The sequence below is a fragment of the Pseudopodoces humilis genome, chromosome 2, assembly GCF_049639895.1.
Source record: "Pseudopodoces humilis isolate 2021_Gansu_Grassland_sample_001 chromosome 2, ASM4963989v1, whole genome shotgun sequence".
Classification (NCBI taxonomy): domain Eukaryota; kingdom Metazoa; phylum Chordata; class Aves; order Passeriformes; family Paridae; genus Pseudopodoces; species Pseudopodoces humilis.
Window position 1 is genome coordinate 1,389,665 of NC_142201.1, and position 19,908 is coordinate 1,409,572.

At 50.9% G+C, this 19,908-nt stretch overlaps 1 protein-coding gene across 2 annotated transcripts in view; it reads right to left on the reverse strand.

Annotated features, from left to right (window-relative positions):
- RUNX1 (RUNX family transcription factor 1) overlaps positions 1–19,908 on the reverse strand; it is a 164,930-nt gene that overhangs the window by 7,589 nt on the left and 137,433 nt on the right. For both annotated transcript variants that reach the window (XM_088051143.1, XM_005526569.3), the window contains one exon: positions 1,783–1,944. In XM_088051143.1, coding sequence (XP_087907269.1) covers positions 1,783–1,944 — 162 coding nt within the window. The remainder of the gene's footprint in view (positions 1–1,782; positions 1,945–19,908) is intronic.

Below are 19,908 nucleotides of genomic sequence, written 5' to 3' on the forward strand. Positions count from 1 at the left end.
CAGGGAAAAGAAGGATGCTGATGTGAATAAAAACCTTTCTAGGTTCCTTCACAAGGCATGGAGAAACTCTGCCAGCTCCAAGGAAAATCCCTGTGGCCATGGGTGGAAAAAGAAGAAGAAGGACCTGGGGGTCCTGGTGGAAAACAAAGGGGCATTCTAATTTCTTTAAAAAAATTTTAATTTCTAATTCTGTGTAAATAAAGAATGAGAATTTTTACGAGACTTCTTTAAAAAAGAAGAAATGCCATTTTCTGAAAAGTCCCGTGTGTTTTCAGCCCTCTCTACAGTGCAATTATCACCCAGACCTAACAAATAATTCAGATTTGGTGTGAGGCTTTCAAAGCAAGCTCTACAAGACAACAACAAAACAGGCTGGAGCATGTTCAAGTGGTTCCCTCTGATCTTAGAAGAAACCCTGAGCCTTCAAATGAGAGCAAGATGTGGAGTTAAAGGAGGGATTTTTTGCAAAAGCTGTATGCAAATTAGAATGATATGGCTCTCGCTCATTTACAGAAAATTCCTGCTGCTGCGCACCCAGATTGGTTCAAGATGTGCAGGTCAGGGACAGTTAAACGTGGTGGAATCGGGGTGGTTTTCACTTCCTTTTTTCTTGTGGCTTCTAAAGCTCTGCAGGACGATTTGATGGATGTGGAAAACAAGAAAATCCAGTGCAACATTTAAAATGCCCAACACCACCATCCTGCAGCCAATGGTCCACCCAAAAGCTGCTGGGCTCTGGATGTAGAGGGAGGGAAGGAAACAGAGCTGGAATATCTGTGCCATCCATTTCTTGGCAATCTGATAATTGCTAATTGAGAACTGATAATTCTCAGCAATCTCAATCATTCTCACAGCTTCCAAGTGCTGCTTTTCCTCGTTTTTCTTCCTTTTTGACAATGCTGGGCTCCCAGCTCCAGGAGCAACCTGGGAAGTGTCCCTGCCCCTGGCAGGGGGTGGGAATGAGATGAACTTTAAGGTCCCTCCCCCACCCCAGACCAGTTTGGGATTCAGGGTGGACAGCAGCAGGAATTTCCCCATGGAAAAGGAGCTCAAGCCTTGGAAAGAACTGCCCAGGGAGCTTTGCAGTGCCCATCCCTGGAGGTGTCACCTGGACGTGGCACTCAGGGCTCTGGGCATGGGGCACAGCTGGGAATCGATGACCTTTGGGATCTTTCCCAACCTCAGTAACGCTGTGATTCGTTTATCAAAACGCAGCTCATTTCCTAAAATTCTCTGTTTCTCTGCTCTTCCCACAAATCCCCCAAAACCTCGGAATGAGCTTTGCCCAGAGAGCCCCTGAAGGGCTGGGGCAGCACCTGGGCCAGCAGTTTGTCACCAAGGCAGTGTCCCTTTGTCATGGAGGGCCCAGGGATGGGGATAGGGCCACCGGTTTGTCACTGGGAAAGTGTCACTTTGGTGTGAGGGTAGCTGGGGTGGGGACAGGGCCACCAGTTTGTCACCAAGGAAGGGTCCCTTGGCTTGGGGGTAGCAAGAGTGGGGACAGGAGCACCAGTGTGTCACCAGGGAAGCATCCCCTTGTCATGGAGGAGCCAGGGTTGGGGACAGGGCCACCAGTTTGTCACCAGGGAAGGGTCCCTTTGTCATGGAGGGCTCAGGGTGGGGACAGGGCCAGCAGTGTGGTGTCCCTTTGTCATGGAGGGCTCAGGGTTGGGGACAGGGCCAGCAGTGTGGTGTCCCTTTGTCATGGAGGGCTCAGGGTGGGGACAGGGCCAGCAGTGTGGTGTCCCTGTGCCATGGAGGGCCCAGGGGTGCTGTCCTTACCCGAGAGGCGGCTGGAGAGCTCGGCCGTGAGCGAGCTCATGCCGCCGGCCCGGCCAGGTGAGATGGGCGTAGCGGGGTGCACGGCGGGCGCGGCGATGGAGCCCAGGTACTGGTAGGACTGGTCGTAGGACCAGGGTGGGGAGGGCTGCACCTGCCGGGTGTCTGCAGACACAAACACAAAAACAAACACAATCACAAACAAACATGAACAAAAAACCACAAACACACACACAAACACAATCAATGTGGGCTGCTCTGCAGGGATAAACTCGACAAGCCACCCTGGAACAGAGGCTGGAAGTGCCCTGGTAATGAAATTCCAGTTCTGTAAATGCCCCTTGTCAGGAGAGCTTCAAGTGAGTTGCTTTCTATAACATTACGTTATTTTATTTTATTTTATTTTATTTTATTTTATTTTATTTTATTTTATTTTTTATTTTATTTTCTATTTTATTTTTTATTTTATTTTTTATTTTACTTTATTTTTTATTTTATTTTATATTTTATTTTTATTTTATTTTATACTTTATTTTATATTTTATTAGATTTTATTATTATGTTATTTTTTATTTTATTTTATTTTTTATTTTTATCTTATTTTATTTCATTTTATTTTGTTATTTATTTTATTTTATTTTATTTTATTTTATTTATTTTTTATTTTATACTTTATTTTATATTTTATTATATTTTATTTTTATTTTATTTTATAATTTATTTTATATTTCATTATATTTTATTTTATTTTATGTTGTTTTTTATTTATGTTATTTATTTATTTCATGTTATTTTATTTATATATATGATTTTATTTATTTTATGTTATTCTATTTGATGTTATTTATTTTATTTTATTATTTTATTTTATGTTGTTATTTATTTATTTATGTTATTTATTTATTTCGTGTTATTTTATTTATATATGTTTTTATTTCTTTTATGTTATTCTATTTGATGTTGGTTTTTATTTTATTTTATTTTATTTTATTTTATTTTATTTATTCATTTATTTTAATCTTTTTTTTCCTTGTGAAGCTCTTCTGCTGTTTCCCGTTAATACCACGCAGGAAAAATTCCCCACAGAATTCCACAAATTCCCCACAGAATTCCACAAATTCCCCACAGAATTCCACACAGGATCTCTAGGTTGGAAGAGACCTCGATGTTCATCAAGTCCAACCCATGCCCTAACACCAGAGAAGAAGAGAGGGAAATCCAGATTAAAATTTCCAAGGGGAAAACTCCTCCTTTGTCTCTGGGGCTGAGGGTTCGCAGCTCTTTTAGCCAAAAATTGTCATGCAGGACATCAAGGGGACCCCAAACCCCACCCAGAGTCACCCCAGCCATGGCAGGGCCACCTCCCACTGTCCCAGGAGCTCCCAATGTCCAGCCTGGCCTTGGGCACTGCCAGGGATCCAGGGGCAGCCCCAGCTGCTCTGGCAATTCCATCCCAGCCCCTGCCCACCCTGCCAGGGAACAATTCCTGCCCAAGATCCCAAGATCCAGCCCTGCCCTCTGCCCCTGGGACCATTCCTCCCTTGTCACTGCAGCTCCTCAGGGGATGCAGACTCCTCTGAAACCACCAAGGGATTCTTTTCTGCCCACAGGACCGGTCTGGATGAGGTTTGAAATCAGAAAAGCCCAAAAAGGAGTTGGTCCAAATGAGTTCCCTCAACTCTTTCCTATTTCATTTTGCTTTCAACTATTCCATTTTGCAGGTGAAGCTGGGATTTTGCCATGTCTCATTTTTGTATAAACCAAAGGAATCAAAGACTTTCCTCCCCCCTTTACCCACCCAGATGATTTTTTTCCTATTTTTAGTAAAATCTTTTCTATTTTCTTCTGCTTTAAGAGCATCCTCCTGCAGCTCCTTTAAGACAAATGCCTTTGTTGAAAAAAAACCCCAAATGCTGGATGATCTGAATGCAGATAAAACTGATACCAGCAAGAAAGGGAAATTTCCCAAGTCTGAGACGAGGACTTTGATCTCCCATCAGAAAGCCCATCTGGAAAATATCCTTTTGTTGTTCTTTAAGGAGATGAGTTTTACATTTTGTTTGTTCCATCTGTTTACAAGGCAGGATTTAAACTCCCAAACTTTTCAAAAGTCACTGGTGAAGATGCAGATTGAAATTAGATTTTTCTGCTGAGTAACAAGCCCAGATATTATAAATATCTAATTTATTTTATTTTTTTCCAGGCAGCTTTCCTTCAGGATAAAATCCTGTTGGTAAAAAAGCAACATCCAACTGCATGAAATGGGCTTCAGGAGGAACAAAAAGTGCACAGAACCTGTGGAGTTCTGTGAAATTCTGTGGAATTGCAGCATCACCTGCTTGTTAATCAGAGTTTATGGGAGGTCACAGGGAGGAACAGGAGGGAATTCAATCTCCAGGGATTAAAATAAACTCCCCAAATCCTCCCCAGAGTGAGCCCTGGGCTGGGGTGACACTGCAGGTTCTGAAATGGGATTGATTCAGTCATCACCCCCTCATTTCAGCAGGCAATCCATGGATTTCAGGACCTCAGAATCCCAGGACTGGAATTCCAGTACAGCATCCCAGCCCAGGGATGGAAGCTGCCTCCTCCAGGTGTGACTTGCTTCACTCTTTCATTGCTGCACTTCTTGAAATGGATTTCTCTGTCTGAGCCTGGCTGTGCTCTGCCACGGCTCCCTCTGCAAGGGCTCTGCTCAGCTGCATCCCTGAATCCTAGAATCCCTGAATCCTAAAATTCCTGAATCCTAAAATCCCTGAATCCCTGAATCCCAGACTGCCAGAATCCCTGAATCCCAGACTGCCAGAATCCCTGAATCCCAGACTCCCAGAATCCCTGAATCCCAAATCCCTGAATGCCAGAATCCTAAAATCCCTGAATCCCAGAATCCCTAAATCCCTGAATCCCAGACTGCCAGAATCCCTAAATCCCTGAATCCCAGACTGCCAGAAACCCTGAATCCCAAATCCCTGAATCCTAAAATCCCTGAATCCCAGACTCCCAGAATCCCTGAATCCCTGAATCCCTGAATCCCAGACTCCCAGAATCCCTAAATCCCTGAATCCCAGACTGCCAGAATCCCTAAATCCCTGAATCCCAAATCCCTGAATCCTAAAATCCCTGAATCCCAGAATCCTTGAATCCCAAGATCCCTGAATCCCAGACTCCCAGAATCCCTAAATCCCTGAATCCCAGACTGCCAGAAACCCTGAATCCCAAATCCCTGAATCCCAAATCCCTGAATCCCAGAATCCTTGAATCCCAAATCCCTGAATCCCAGAATCCCATGGACCCCAGTAAGAAGATGCATGAAAAGATGGATGAAGCGAGATCTGATCACAGCTTTGCTGAATACTGAGCGTGGATTTAAACCTGGCTTCTTTCTTTCAGTGCTGCTAAAAGGAGCCCCCCAGTTTGGGAGAGCTCAGAGGGACCACGGGGGGCCCTGGGCTCACCCCAGAGCTCAGGGCACGGATTGTGGATATTCTGGAATATCCCCAGGAGGAGATTCCAGCCCCTCTCTGGTGCCTGTTCTGCTCCTGTGCACCCCAGAGGTGCCTCCAGGGCTGGCCAGAGGGGCAGGATCAGCCCTGACCTGCTGGGAATGCTCTTCCCAACACACCCCAGAAGGAAAAACTTCAGTGGGCAAAGCTAAAAATCAAAATCTCAGTAAGAGCATCCACAAAAATCCTGGAAGTGCCTGACCCACCTGATCCATTTCCTGTTATCTTGACCTCTGGGGTCCCAGCAGCCCCAGAGACCCCCTTGATTAATTAATCCTCATCCCATTAAGTCTTTCTTAAGTGAAAGTTCAAACAACCAATCAATTTTCTGTCTTGCTGCCCGCATTCCCAACCCCTGAATTCCCTCTTAAAGATTCCCATTTTTGCCATCAGACTGGTTAAGGAGCTGCTGAGGGATGTTAATATAGTGAATTATAGATGTACACACATGAAAGGAGGTTGTGCTGATAACCCCAGGCACCACCTCCCAGGTTTTTAATAATAACTGGAGAAAAACATCCCTGGAATTGCATTTTTATGACCCAATTTGGGTACCAAGAGACAGACCCAGCTCCCAGCAAAATTTGCATTTCCAGCTGCTGGATCAAGGGCCTCGAACAATATTTTTTATTTTGGGAATATCTGCTTTCCTTCACTTTTCAGCTTTCCCAAAATTAAACTTGGAACGGGTTGGAATTGAACACATAAAGAAAAGAAAAAAAAGCAACAAAATCTTTTCCTGCTTTCCAAATAAAGAGGGCTCAGGAGACGGGAGCTGGGCACGGGAAACTGAAGGGGTTGAAGTTAATCTGGTGAAAACCTGGTGCAAATAAACTGGAGTTACCCTGAATATCCGTGAAGCGATTTCCAGGAAAAGCCACTTCAACATGGAAATAACCTCAATAATTTTGGGGTCTGCAGTTTCCAAGCCGAGCGGGATCCCCCAAAACCACTGAAAATCAACCCAAAAATAACCCAAAATAAAAACTCGGTGCCCAGCCCTCCCTCCCACTAGCGATTACTTTCCATTTCTGCTTTTTATGGTGTGAGAAAACGCATTTCAAACATGAAAACAGTTACTAATTGCACCCAACCCCTGCAGGGCCAGAATTATGGTGCAATAATTCACACCTCTGCTGCAGCTCTCCCGTCCCCTTCCCTCCCTCCCCACACCCCATTAAACGCCGGCTATTGAACCATCCTTTCGTGCCTCGTCTTGTTTTATTGCCCCGAAATCGCGGCGTTCTCCGGGCTCTCGGCAGCTGTAATTAACAGCCGCAATTAACCCGTGCAGATGTTGCGCAACCTTTAACGATTTAACCAAACGCGCTCCTGGAGAGGGGAGAGGGATGGGGTGAGAAAAATTCCCAAGAGCGGCTCTCCCCTTCCGCGGAGTGCTCGCGGTGCTTTGGGCCGTTCCCGGCGGCTTTTCCAGCTGTTTTTTCCAGCTGTTATTTTCCAGCTGTTTGCTTTTCCAGCTGTTTTTCCAGCTGTGCCCGCGGTTGCGCGCTGTGGCCGCTCGGTGGTGCTGGTGCTCCGGGCAGCGCCGGCCCCGCGCCCCCCAAATCCCCCAAAAACCCTCCTGAACCCCCACAAACCCCGAGCTGCGGCTTCCCGGAGCCTTCAGAGCGCTCTGGGAACGGCTCCTGCTTCTTCCTTAACCTGGAACTGCCTAAAAATGCCCCCTGTGGGTGTCCGAGAGAGGGATGCACAGGAGGGGGCATGGAATTATGGAATGTCCTGAGTGGGAACAACTCACAGGATCATCAATCCAAGTCCTGCTCCTGCCCAGACCCCCCAACAAGCCCAGCCTGGGCATCCCTGGATGCTCCTGGAGCTCTGGCAGCCTCGGGGCCGTGCCCATTCCCTGGGGAGCCTGGGCAGTGCCAGCAGCCTCTGGGGAAAGAAGAGCCTTGCCCTAAAAGCCAACCTAAATCCCTGCTGGGCCAGCTGCAGCCGCTCCCTGCTGCTGTCCCTGTCTCAGGGAGCTTTGAGGAGCTGCAATCCCAGTGAGTCTCCCCTCAATCTCCTCATTTCCAGCTGGACAATCCAAATCCAAATCCAAATCCAAATCCAAATCCAAATCCAAATCCAAACCCCCTCAGCCTCTCAGCCCTTCAGGCCCTTCCCCATCCTCACCCCAGACCCGACTCCATCCGTGCCCAGCAGGACCTGCCCGGGGAAGGAGGACAAACCTTTCCTGCCAGCCAAAGGAGCCGAGCTCGCTGTGCCACTCAGCAGAGTTTGGCTCCCCAGTTGTTTTTGAGAGCCAAGGACAAAATGCGATGTAACCTGATCCTCTGAATGGTGCTCAGGGGGGTGGGAAGAGATGAGGTTTAAGGTCCCTTCCAACCCAAACCATTCCCTGATTGTAAGAACTTCACACATCACAAGATGAAGGGTCAAGGCCTCTGTCAAAAGCCCAGAGGATTTAGAAATCACTGGGATACAGAAACAGAAAGTCCTGGGATGATAATTCCATGTGATTATTTTTTTTTCCACAATGCAAGGCACACCTGTGCCTCTCATGGAATCCCAAAATCCCAGAGTGGTTTGGGTTGGGAGGGACCTCAAAGCCCCTCCAGTGCCACCCCTGCCATGGCAGGGACACCTCCCACTGCCCCAGGCTGCTCCAAACCCCATCCAGCCTGGCCTGGGACATTTCCAGGGATGGGGAATCCACAACTTCTCTTGGAAAAACGAAAGGATCCCTCCAAAAATGGTGTCATCCTGTCAGGCCCTAGGAAGCCATAAATCAACATCAATTTTCAGTGAGCAATTCATAAACCCCAGGTCAGATTTTTCCTCGAGGTCACAGCAAAAATCCCCTCCCTATTTCAATATAACAAACAAACCATCCCCACCACGCTGCCTAAAAGGAAACCCTCAGGAGATTTTCATATTCTGACCAGAAAAAAGAGCTCCAAATCCCGGGATTTGCAGATCCCGGGAGCTTCCAGGGAACAGTGGATGTGGCTGAGGCTCGCTGTGCCCCGGAGCTCAGGAGGTGTCACCGCAGGGCTCACGGTGCTGCCAGCCCCGGTCCCGGGATGATCCCGCGTTCCTGGAACTGCAGGAAGCAGCAGCAGGATGTGAGTCAGGATGGGAGCGGGGCGGGATGGCAGGGAGCAGGTACACCCGGAATGGGCCAGGCTGAGCCTTCATCCTCCTCACTGCTGCCATCATCCTCCTCTCATTCCCACCTGCATCCTCCTCTCATTCCCTTCATCCTCCTCTCATTCCCACCTTCATCCTCCTCTTATTCCCACCTTCATCCTCCTCTCATTCCCTTCATCCTCCTCTCATTCCCACCTTCATCCTCCTCTCATTCCCTTCATCCTCCTCTCATTCCCACCTTCATCCTCCTCTCATTCCCTTCATCCTCCTCTCATTCCCACCTTCATCCTCCTCTCATTCCCTTCATCCTCCTCTCATTCCCTTCATCCTCCTCTCATTCCCACCTTCATCCTCCTCTCATTCCCTTCATCCTCCTCTCATTCCCACCTTCATCCTCCTCTCATTCCCTTCATCCTCCTCTCATTCCCTTCATCCTCCTCTCATTCCCACCTTCATCCTCCTCTCATTCCCACCTTCATCCTCCTCTCATTCCCTTCATCCTCCTCTCATTCCCTTCATCCTCCTCTCATTCCCACCTTCATCCTCCTCTCATTCCCACCTTCATCCTCCTCTCATTCCCACCTTCATTCTCTCATTCCCACCTTCATCCTCCTCATTCCTACCTTCATCCTCCTCTCATTCCCACCTTCATCCTCCTCTTATTCCCTTCATCCTCCTCTCATTCCCACCTTCATCCTCCTCTCACTGCTGCCTTCATCCTCCTCTCATTCCCTTCATCCTCCTCTCATTCCCAGCTCCATTCCTGCAGGCTGCCTTCCCTCTCTCGCCGTTCCCATTTCACACCTCCCCTCTCCATACTGCGATTATCTGCCCCAAAACAATAAAAAGTGATTTTTTTTTCTTGCCCAGCCAGGCCGGGGAAAGGCTGCTCGGGCAGCCCTGAGCTCCGAGCCCTTAATTAACCGCAAAATTAATGCAAATCCCCCCGGCCCACCCTGGCACCGCCGCAGCAGGTGGAAAATCGCACAAATTTCTGTCAGTCACACTCAAGAAAACCCAAAAGCGGCTCCGCAATTCCAGCGGGGATCGGGAGAGGCAGCGGCTGACAGCGCCCAGGGGCTGGGGGAGAGCTGGGATCAGCTCTCAAACCCGAGACAACCGAGAATTGCCGGCTCCTAAATAACCCTGAAAGCTTTTTCTGAGCTCGGGATTTGTCCCTCTCCCCTTTTCCCGGCTATTTTCCTGGCGTGATTTCCTAATCTTTCCAAAGGGAAACTTCTTGCGGTGTCACTTTGCCTTCCTTCGGAGCTCGAGGCAGGAACGGGCTTGTTCATTCACAGAGGTGTCTTGCCTAATCGAGGAAATGACCTGTGAGCACAGAAATACTCCGTGTACTCTTGTGCTCGGCGGAAAGATGCCAAAAGCTGCCCTAAAAATTCCGGTTTGGCTTTTCCTGCTTTTGCCATCACTTCACGCCCGTCTCTGCCTCTCTTCCCACTCCTTTTCCTGCCCCAGCAGCCTCACAAAAGATCGGGAAATGCTCTGGAATGACTCTGAGCTCCTCTCCCTCGGAAATCAGGCATCCAAAATGAGTCAATCGCTCTCCCTCCCTCTCTCGGGACGCAGCAAATCCCCGGCCCGAGCGGGGAAGGTGCGGCAGTCCCGGCTGCTGGAGCAATTAATTACTCATTAGCATCAATAAAGGGGGACTTTCCAAAGGTCCCGGCCACGGCATGGCCGCTCGAGGTTGGCACTCTCAGCCCTGTCGGAAATCACCGAGCGAGCTGGAAAATTCCACCGGCGGCTCCTTTTGCCCCTCTGCGGGGCGGGTCCCCCGAGCCCCCGAGCTCCCCTTTGGAACCCCTCGGGGGAACTTTTCCAAGGGTTTCTCCTTTCCGCTGGGAATTTCTAGGAGAGGAGCCTGCCCTGCTCTCTCCGAAGCCCCTTTTAGGCTGCTGACAGGTGACAGGAGCCGCTCTGGCGGAGAATGAAGGGGACAGACACGCCGCGAGGGGTGGGAGAGGCTCCCGAATCCCCCCGGCTCTTCCCTGCGAGATGAATCTTTGGCAGGGACCTCCCTCCTCAGTGTTTGCTTTCGTTTGATTTCACTATCCCTGGAGTTTTGCGGAGTGCTGAGAAGGCTGGAGGAGTTTCGGAGCCTCTAAAAACCCTTTGGAATGGGGGAGCGAGGGAGTTTCTCCACGCTAAGGCATCACCTCCTGAGATCAGGAAAACAAACATCAGCCTCAAGCAGAAACCTTTCGAACGAGGCGGCTGAGGCTGTTCTAGCTGTGGGGGTGAGGATTTCCCACCAGCTTTTCTTTAGAAAGAGCTGCCAGGGAAGGAGGAAAACCAAGGGAATGCATCCCAAAGGGTGTTTTTAAAAAAATTTCCTTCAGTGTCCTCACACCCACTCAAGAAAGCGGTGATAGCAAGACACTTGGAGAGGATATTGAAGGCAGCAGGAGAAAGCAAGTGTGGATATTTTAGGGATAAAGGAGGGGAGCGTTTATCCCTCAAGTTTAAGGCTGCCTGAAAGGGCTGTTGGAGCTTTATGTGCGCCCCAAAAGAAACGAGCAGCGTTCTCTGAGCTCCCCTAAAAACCCCCGTGAGCTCCAGAGCAGGAAATGCAGCCAGCCCCGAGCTGTGAAAAATCAGATTTCACAATGGCAGAGCTGCGTGCTGCCCTGGCAGGTCGGTCCATAAAGTGAAATATAAACCTTCTCTCTCCTCCTCCCGGGCTGGCCTCGCTGCTGCGGGGAGGGAGAAGGTGACGGGCAAATCTCAGAGGTGCCAGTGACAGCCCGGCTTGGAAAGCTGAGTTTTGCGAATTAAGGCTGAATTGTTCTTTGTCTCCCAGGTGTGAGTCAGCCTGGAGAGCTGCAGGTATTTGCTCAAGAGGGAGACTCCGTCCCACCCCCATCCCGCAGAGGCGAGGAATGGAAAAAGGAATTCAGCCTTGACCTTCCCGGGAGGAGCCGGGTCCTGGCCTGGGTGGGAGCTCGTCCAGGGATCCAGGGGGATCCAGGGGGATCCAGGGGGATCCAGGGACACGGGGAGGGAGGAAGGCAGCGATGTCACCTCGCTGTGCCCTCCTGGCACCTGCCACCTCTCGCTGCCAGCTGGGGTCCCTGGTGAGGGGATGGCACCTCCCGGAGCTGCCTTGGAAATCCGCAGGGAGAAATCCAACCTCTGGATCAGCCCTGGGAGCTCCCCCCCTGCCAAAGGCCGGCAGGGACAGCTCCTGTGCCCTCCGCAGCCTCCAGGTGCCTCTCTGCTCTCCTCTGTGCCCCTGGGCCAGCTCCGGGAATGGCTCCCAGCTGATGAATTCCCACTGCCCCCCGAGGAATTCCCGCAATCCTGGTTCGAGCTGGAGCACGGGGAGGGCAAGGCTCGGGCTCAGCTGAGTCAGAGCACGGGAGAATTACCTGGTGTCACCCCGGCAGGGAAAGTTCACCCACAACAACAGCTCTGGGGGAGATTTATCTGCTTTGTGCCGCTTCATTCCCATCCCGAGCTCAGGTAGAGCGCAGGGAAAGGAGCCCAGCCTGCCCTGGGCAGGGAATTCGTGCCCTGCAAACACAGCCAGGCTGGGATTCGGGGTGTGAAGTGGAATAACGCTGTCTGCTGCTCCCGGGACAGGTCCAGCCCACCTGAGAGCTCCACAGAGGAGGTGCTGACCTCGGAGCTGCCTGTCTAGACTGCAGACTTTGCTGCCAGCAGGGCAGAGCAGACGCTTGTGGGGTTCGAGTTGTTTCACCCTAAGGGAGACATCCCAGCCGAGCCAGCAGGGTGAATCACAGCCCAGCAACAGCTGTTTTTCTCCTCGATGGCAGAGATACCCGATGACTGTGTCAGACACAGACACACAGTGTACAGATGGCTGGAGCTCAGTGAAATCCCAGCCTGGATACACCTCAGAAGTTTCTCTTTCATGGGGTGAAGCAAGACTAAAGGAAATGGAGAGATATTCCCTGAGCCAGCACCTGGAAGTCACACTGAGTCACTGTTTGCAGACATGTGATTAAATCATGGAATTATGGAATATCCAGAGCTGGAATAATCCCTCAGGATCATCAATCCAAGCCCTGGCTCTGCCCAGACCCCCCAACAAGCCCAGCCTGGGCATCCCTGGATGCTCCTGGAGCTCTGGCAGCCTCGGGGCCGTGCCCATTCCCTGGGGAGCCTGGGCAGTGCCAGCAGCCTCTGGGGAAAGAAGAGCCTTGCCCTAAAAGCCAACCTAAATCCCTGCTGGGCCAGCTGCAGCCGCTCCCTGCTGCTGTCCCTGAGGCAGGAGCAGAGATCAGAGCTGGCCCTTGGGATGAGCTGCAATCCCAGTGAAATCTGGCCTCAGCCCCCTCTGCTCCAGCTGGAGAATCAAATTCCCTCAACCTCTCCTCGTGTGACCCCTCCAGGCCCTTCACCATCCTCATGCCGCTCCTTTGGACACTCTAAGAGCTTTAAATCCTTCTTATATTCTACTGCCAAAGCTGCACCTTCCTCTCTTGGGCAAAGCTTCCACATCCACGGGCTGGACCCGACCCTGCTGCTCCTGTGAGGGTGTTCTGATCCCCTGGAGCCCAGCCCCAGACCTCAAATCTCATCCCATTCCCACCCCTGCCATGGCAGGGACACCTCCCACTGTCCCAGGAGCTCCCAATGTCCAGCCTGGCCTTGGGCACTGCCAGGGATCCAGGGGCAGCCCCAGCCCCAAGTTCCTGTCACAGTAAAACATTTCCAGCTCTGGGTTTACATTTCAAGACAAACCCGGGGCTGAAATCCCCTTGGATGTGTTATTCCCACTGGAAAATCAAGGCCTCAAAGGAAAGGAGAGTTGAATGAAGGAGTTTCTGTCGTTCACTGGGTGATAAATGGGTGAACACAACGTGGCCTCAGGTATCTCACAGGCTGCTCACCTGATGGTGTGAACTAATTACTTCATATCCAAGTCCTTTAGCCTAAAGATAAACAAAAAACCCTCATCAATCTCTCCTTTTCCACTTTCACTGCTTCCCTCCTCTTTTCCAGCATGAAAGCAGTGGAAGAAAAACTTGTTCTCTGGAGCTTACAGTCATTTTATCCCTCACCAAACACTGACCTTGATGTGAACTAATTAGGATGGCAATAGATTATTAATACGAGTGGGCAAGGTGAAGTTTTGTCAGTATAAAAGAGGCCTTTGAAGATAACAGCCATTGCCACTTTCATGATGCCATCCCAAGTGCTCAGAAGAAAGCCTATAAATTAATAAAGGAGAATTCATCCAGGGGCACCGAGTCAGCCCCCAAACCCTTATTCGGGATGGCAAACGAAAATCTGCTTGGATTCTTTTAAATCCCATCACAGATCAGGATTAAAAACAACTTTTGGTAATGAGCAGATCTCTGATGATCTAAAGACACCCTGGCTCATTTGACTGAGGAAGTAAGTGACATATCAAATGCAACCTTCATCCTTGAACAGCTGAGGTCACCTTGAGAGAAATGCTACTGAATGAAACCTCTCTCCAGAGTGCAGCTTTCATTTCCAAGGGGAGCTAAGGTCTTCTCCACATGAACATCAGTTTGTACAGTTTGCCTCAGAACCATGCATAGGTTTTGTTTTAAAAGGTAACTGAGGCTCCTTGTGGTCCTAAACTGAACCAGACTTGGTGGAAACTCTCCTAAGGGATCTGCTCCCCAAAACTCTCAGGCAGGTTTGAGATCTGCAGATGGAAAATGGGAAAAATCAAGCCCACAAGTATGTGCTGAAATCCCCAGCTCAGAGCCTCGTCAGGACCAGAAATCCATTTAAAATTCCACTGAAGAAATGCTTTGCTTCCTCTCCGAGATCCCTCGGTCCTTGGAGAGCAGCAGCCCCTTCCAGCCGAGCCCTGGCCACAGGAGGTGACAGCAGGAGCTGTCCCCTGGGCCACCCTGGGCCAGAGAGGCTGCAGGGGCACAGCCCAGGGGAGCAGCATTGCAGCAAGGTCAGGACTCAGCTCCACCTTCAACCTTTCCAGCACTTGTGGGATGAGGGTCCAGCTCAGCTGGAACATCTGCTCTGCTGGACACAGGGAAATGTCCTTCAGGATTTCATGGAATTATGGAATGTCCTGAGTGGGAACAAACCCCCAGGATCAGCCAGTGCCACCCTGCCCTGCCCAGACCCCCCAACAAGCCCAGCCTGGGCATCCCTGGATGCTCCTGGAGCTCTGGCAGCCTCGGGGCCGTGCCCATTCCCTGGGGGAAGAACCTTTCCCTGATCTCCATCCCAAATTCCCCTGGCCCAGCTCCAGCTGCTCCCTGGGTGCTGTCCCTGCTCAGAACAAGCTGGTTCTAAATCTGAAGGGGAAGCGGGCAGGAGTTTTGAGGGTCCAAGTGCTTCTCTCTGGTTTTTCTGAAGGTGACAAGGAGAAGAAAATCAAATCAACCCACACAGAATCCCTTCAGTGTCCTTCTGAAACAAGGTGCCAGAAGTGACAGCCCTGAAGGAACAGGCAGAGGGTTGGGAATGCTCAGGGTGCTCAGGACACAGTGACCCAGTGTCAGGGTGCTCAGAGCAGGGGCTGCCCCACAAAGGGGATTCACCTGTCAGTGACACTGGGAGGAGACCTGGGGACAGCTGCTGGTGCCCCAAATCCTGGACACATCCCTGCCCTTTCTCCTGGAGCTTTTCCTGGGAAAACCAGACAGAATCCCTGGATTCCTGAGGCTGGAAAAGCCCTCCCAGCCCATGGAGTCCCAGCTGTGCCCGATGCCCACCTTGTCCCCAGCCCAGAGCCCTGAGTGCCACGTCCAGCCCTTCCTTGGGCACCTCCAGGGATGGGCACTGCAAAGCTCCCTGGGCAGCCCCTGCCAAGGCCTGAGCTCCCTTTCCATGGGCAAATTCCTGCTGCTGTCCACCCTGAGCCTCCCCTGGCCCAGCCTGAGGCCGTTCCCTCTCCTCCTGTCCCTGTTCCCTGGCAGCAGAGCCCGACCCCCCCGGCTGTCCCCTCCTGCCAGGGACTTGTGCAGAGCCACAAGGGCCCCCTGAGCCTCCTTTGCTCCAGGCTGAGCCCCTTTCCCAGCTCCCTCAGCCCCTCCTGGGGCTCCAGCCCCTTCCCAGCTCCGTTCCCTGCCCTGGACACGCTCCAGCCCCTCCAGGGCTCTCCTGCACCAGCCACAACTGGAGCCAGCCCTCGAGGGGCCTCTCAGAGCCAGCACAGAGGGACAATCCCTGCCCTGCTTCCCTAAATTTTGTGCCCTTCCATCCCTCTGCCCATTCCTGGTTTGTGTGCAGGGAGGTGTGAGCAGCAAGGGTGGAGTGAGGAATAACAGTGTGGAAGGAAAGTTGTAATCCTGTAGAGAAAAGAAGTGTCAACACATGTCAAATGTTGCAAAATGTCCCCGTGTGGAAGAAATACAGTAATTCCCAGTATTAACCAACAAAGTGCTGTTGTTTTGCCAGGCTGAGGAAGATTGCTTTTATGGAATGGGAAATGCTGGATGTTTTATACAAACAGGAGTTTCACTTTCTCTATTAAACAGCTTCAAAACTGACCTTTAGCTACCAAAACCTGCTGGATTTGAAAAGTCCAGCTTGCTAAAATCTCAAACACAAGCCCATGACCAGCCTGGCTGGCCCGAAATATCCCATAAAATTCTTGTTCTCCCTTAGTCCTGAACCTCTGAAACATCAAAAAGTTTTTAGAAACTCAGCCTGAACACTTCTAAACTTCCCCCAAGGTGCTGAGCAGAGAAGTTTTGGGCAGCTGTAGAAAAGGAGAGTCCCAAGTCATCACTATGAGTAAAAAAAACTTTTTCCCATTTCAGAAACGATCTCAAAGCTAAACATCATCCTGATATGTAAGCAAATATTATTGAAATAAGGGTAAAAGCAAATATTTTTATGTTTAATGTAAAAATCCAACGCAATGGCAAAAAACCAAGGTTACTGTTGGTTATATTGGTGATTCAGTCAGGAGGGATAAACTTCAAAAATGGAATTATTATTATTATTATTATTATTATTATTATTATTGAATTTAATTTTTTTTATATCTGCATTTCCACAATAATAATAAAAAAAGGCTACATTTGGAAACAATTAGTTTAAATTCATCCAGAATTATACATTTGCTGGCGTTGTTTTGCAGTTGTTGATATTTTGAGGCCGCCAGAGAAACGAAACAACACCAAAAAAAAACCCAAAACCCTTTGTTTATTTGTGCAGCTCTTTCATCTGTTTCAATTAAGATCCTGTATTACTCATTTGTTCCCCACCGCCATCCCAAAATGATTTTGGAGCTGCACTGACACCTCCTGCCAGGGAATGAAATTATAAATAAAGGAAATAAATACATAAATAAATAAAGGAAAGGGTCCATCCCCCCGTCCTCCAGCAGCTCTTCCCCATCCTCACCCTCTCCCTGAGCCAGTCTGAACTTCCAGATGAGACACAAGGAGACGAAGCCAGACAATTACCCAGGCAAATGCTGGAAGGATTTGGGCCCCGAGGCAGAAATGCTGTTTGTGAAGGCTGAAGGAGCCATTCCTGCTCCCCACGAGCCCAGCAGCGCTGGAGAGTGGCCACCACTGGACTGGGAGAGGGTTTTGGAGGAGATAACATCGAGCTGCTGTCTGTGTTTCTCACCGCGGGGCCTTTTCCTGGCTGCTCAAACAGAGGCGTGTGAGCACCGGCAGCGCGAGCTTTGCCATCTGTCTCTCTGCTCCCTCCTCAGCCCCCATTCTCCTGCTGGAGACCTCCCCAGCAAGGTGCAAGGGCAGAGCCTCAGCTGGGCCAGCGAGGAGAGGAGAAGATCGTGTTTTGGTTTAATTCTGACCCGTTTCCGTTTCGCTGGCTATGAGCAGGGTAGAGGTGCCTCACTCTTCCTTTTTCCCCTCCCTGCTTTTCTGCTCAAGATGTTTTGGGGTAAAGAATGGAGGCTGCAGCTAGAATGAGTCAGTCAGAGAATGCCAGGATCACTGAGATTGGGAAAGAGTCCAAAATCATCCAGTCCCAGCTGTGCCCGATGCCCACCTTGTCCCCAGCCCAGAGCCCTGAGTGCCACGTCCAGCCCTTCCTTGGGCACCTCCAGGGATGGGCACTGCAAAGCTCCCTGGGCAGCCCCTGCCAAGGCCTGAGCTCCCTTTCCATGGGCAAATTCCTGCTGCTGTCCACCCTGAGCCTCCCCTGGCCCAGCCTGAGGCCGTTCCCTCTCCTCCTGTCCCTGTTCCCTGGCAGCAGAGCCCGACCCCCCCGGCTGTCCCCTCCTGCCAGGGACTTGTGCAGAGCCACAAGGGCCCCCTGAGCCTCCTTTGCTCCAGGCTGAGCCCCTTTCCCAGCTCCCTCAGCCCCTCCTGGGGCTCCAGACCTTTCTCCAGCTTCCCTACATGAACAGATTAAATGATAAAACCTGCCCAGGACAGCTGTGCACCCCCTGCCTCCCTCTGCCACCAGGAATGACAAAAAGAGAAAGGGCAGGAAAAGGTTTTTAACCATTCCAGCTTCCACAGGATGCACCTCTGGGACATCTGTGCTGCAGAACTGGAGGACAAGGAGTGGCTGAAGGGACACCAAGATGAACAACCAAGGCAAACACCTGATATTTAATCTAAACCTACTCCCAGTCTGAAGCCGTTCCCCTTTGTCCTGTCACTCCATTCCTTGTAAATAATCTCTCTCTCCATCTCTCCCCTCAGCTCTGTAAATACATTTTCCCACACAGAAAAGAGGGATCAGCTCCATCCCAGCGCGCCTTGTGAGGAGACAGCGCTCCCTCAGTCCTCCCTTTATTTTTTTTCCCTCCTTCCAACGTGACAAACAAGCGGGATGACAGCCTTTGGTGGAGATGTGTGCAACAAGGCCCTCATTGTCCCAGCCAGGTGTGAGATTGGGATTGACCCAGCGCCAAGAGCCCCGGTATCAGCGCCAGCGGAGCTGCAAACGCACTCCAGCGCTCCCGTAATCCCACTGCAGCCAGCCAGAGACTCAACAATTTAAGGCTTAAGACACACACAGCATAAATCAGAGGAGAATGTACCAGCCAAGCGTCAGCTCCTTGGGCAGATGCCTGCAGACCGTCTGTGCTCATCAGACCTGGCCTCTCTCGCTTATTGGAAACATTTATGGGTTTTTTTTCTCTCTAAAGATGAGAGGCTGGGTGGAGCAGCCAGCTCAGACACATTTCCATTTGCCCTATCTTGCCCCAACAGCCCTCCTCTGCTTGCTTTCTGGAGGCTGCTCAGCTCGTAAAGTCCTTTATTCTGAGTGCAGGAGGGAAGGAATTACATCTTGGGGAAATGTTTAATGTACAAATACAAAAATCACATGGACGTGCCCTCGGTAGGCACCACCCTCCTGAAACAAAACCGTGCCCTGCCATGGGAGCTTGGGAGCCTCTGAACATGATCAAACAAGCACAGGGATTAGCACAGCTGTCTTTCTTTAATTTTCTTTTTCTTTCTTTCTTTCTTTCTTTCTTTCTTTCTTTCTTTCTTTCTTTCTTTCTTTCTTTCTTTCTTTCTTTCTTTCTTTCTTTCTTTCTTTCTTTCTTTCTTTCTTTCTCTCTTTCTCTCTCTTTCTTTCTCTCTTTCTCTCTCTCTTTCTCTCTTTCTTTCTTTCTTTCTTTCTTTCTTTCTTTCTTTCTTTCTTTCTTTCTTTCTCTCTTTCTTTCTCTCTTTCTCTCTCTCTTTCTCTCTCTCTTTGTCCCTTTCTCTTCTTTCTCTTTCTTTCCTCTTCTCTTTCTCTCTCTCCCTCTCCATGACTCCTGCAGGTGCCAGCCTGGTCCTGGTCCCATCCACCTGCAGCTCTGGCTGCCCAGGGCAGGGGGAGGTGGATGCTGGAGAGCACCAGAGTCTCACACACAGCCAGGGATGGTTTCCCCCACTGGAAATGTCTCCTTCCCTTTCCCTGGAATCCCTGGGGCTGGAAAAGCCCTCGCAGCCCATGGAGTCCCAGCTGTGCCCGATGCCCACCTTGTCCCCAGCCCAGAGCCCTGAGTGCCACGTCCAGCCCTTCCTTGGGCACCTCCAGGGATGGGCACTGCAAAGGTCCCTGGGCAGCCCCTGCCAAGGCCTGAGCTCCCTTTCCATGGGCAAATTCCTGCTGCTGTCCACCCTGAGCCTCCCCTGGCCCAGCCTGAGGCCGTTCCCTCTCCTCCTGTCCCTGTTCCCTGGCAGCAGAGCCCGACCCCCCCGGCTGTCCCCTCCTGCCAGGGACTTGTGCAGAGCCACAAGGGCCCCCTGAGCCTCCTTTGCTCCAGGCTGAGCCCCTTTCCCAGCTCCCTCAGCCCCTCCTGGGGCTCCAGCCCCTTCCCAGCTCCGTTCCCTGCCCTGGACACGCTCCAGCCCCTCCAGGGCTCTCCTGCACCAGCCACAACTGGAGCCAGCCCTCGAGGGGCCTCTCAGAGCCAGCACAGAGGGACAATCCCTGCCCTGCTCCTGCTGGACACACAATTCCTCACCCAGCCCAGGGGCCAGTGGCCTCTTGCCCACCTGGGCACCCCTGGGCTCGTGTCCAGCCCCTGGCACCGGCACCCCCAGGGCTTTTCCTGCCAGTCCCCCTTTCTCTCTTTTCTCCTGTTCAA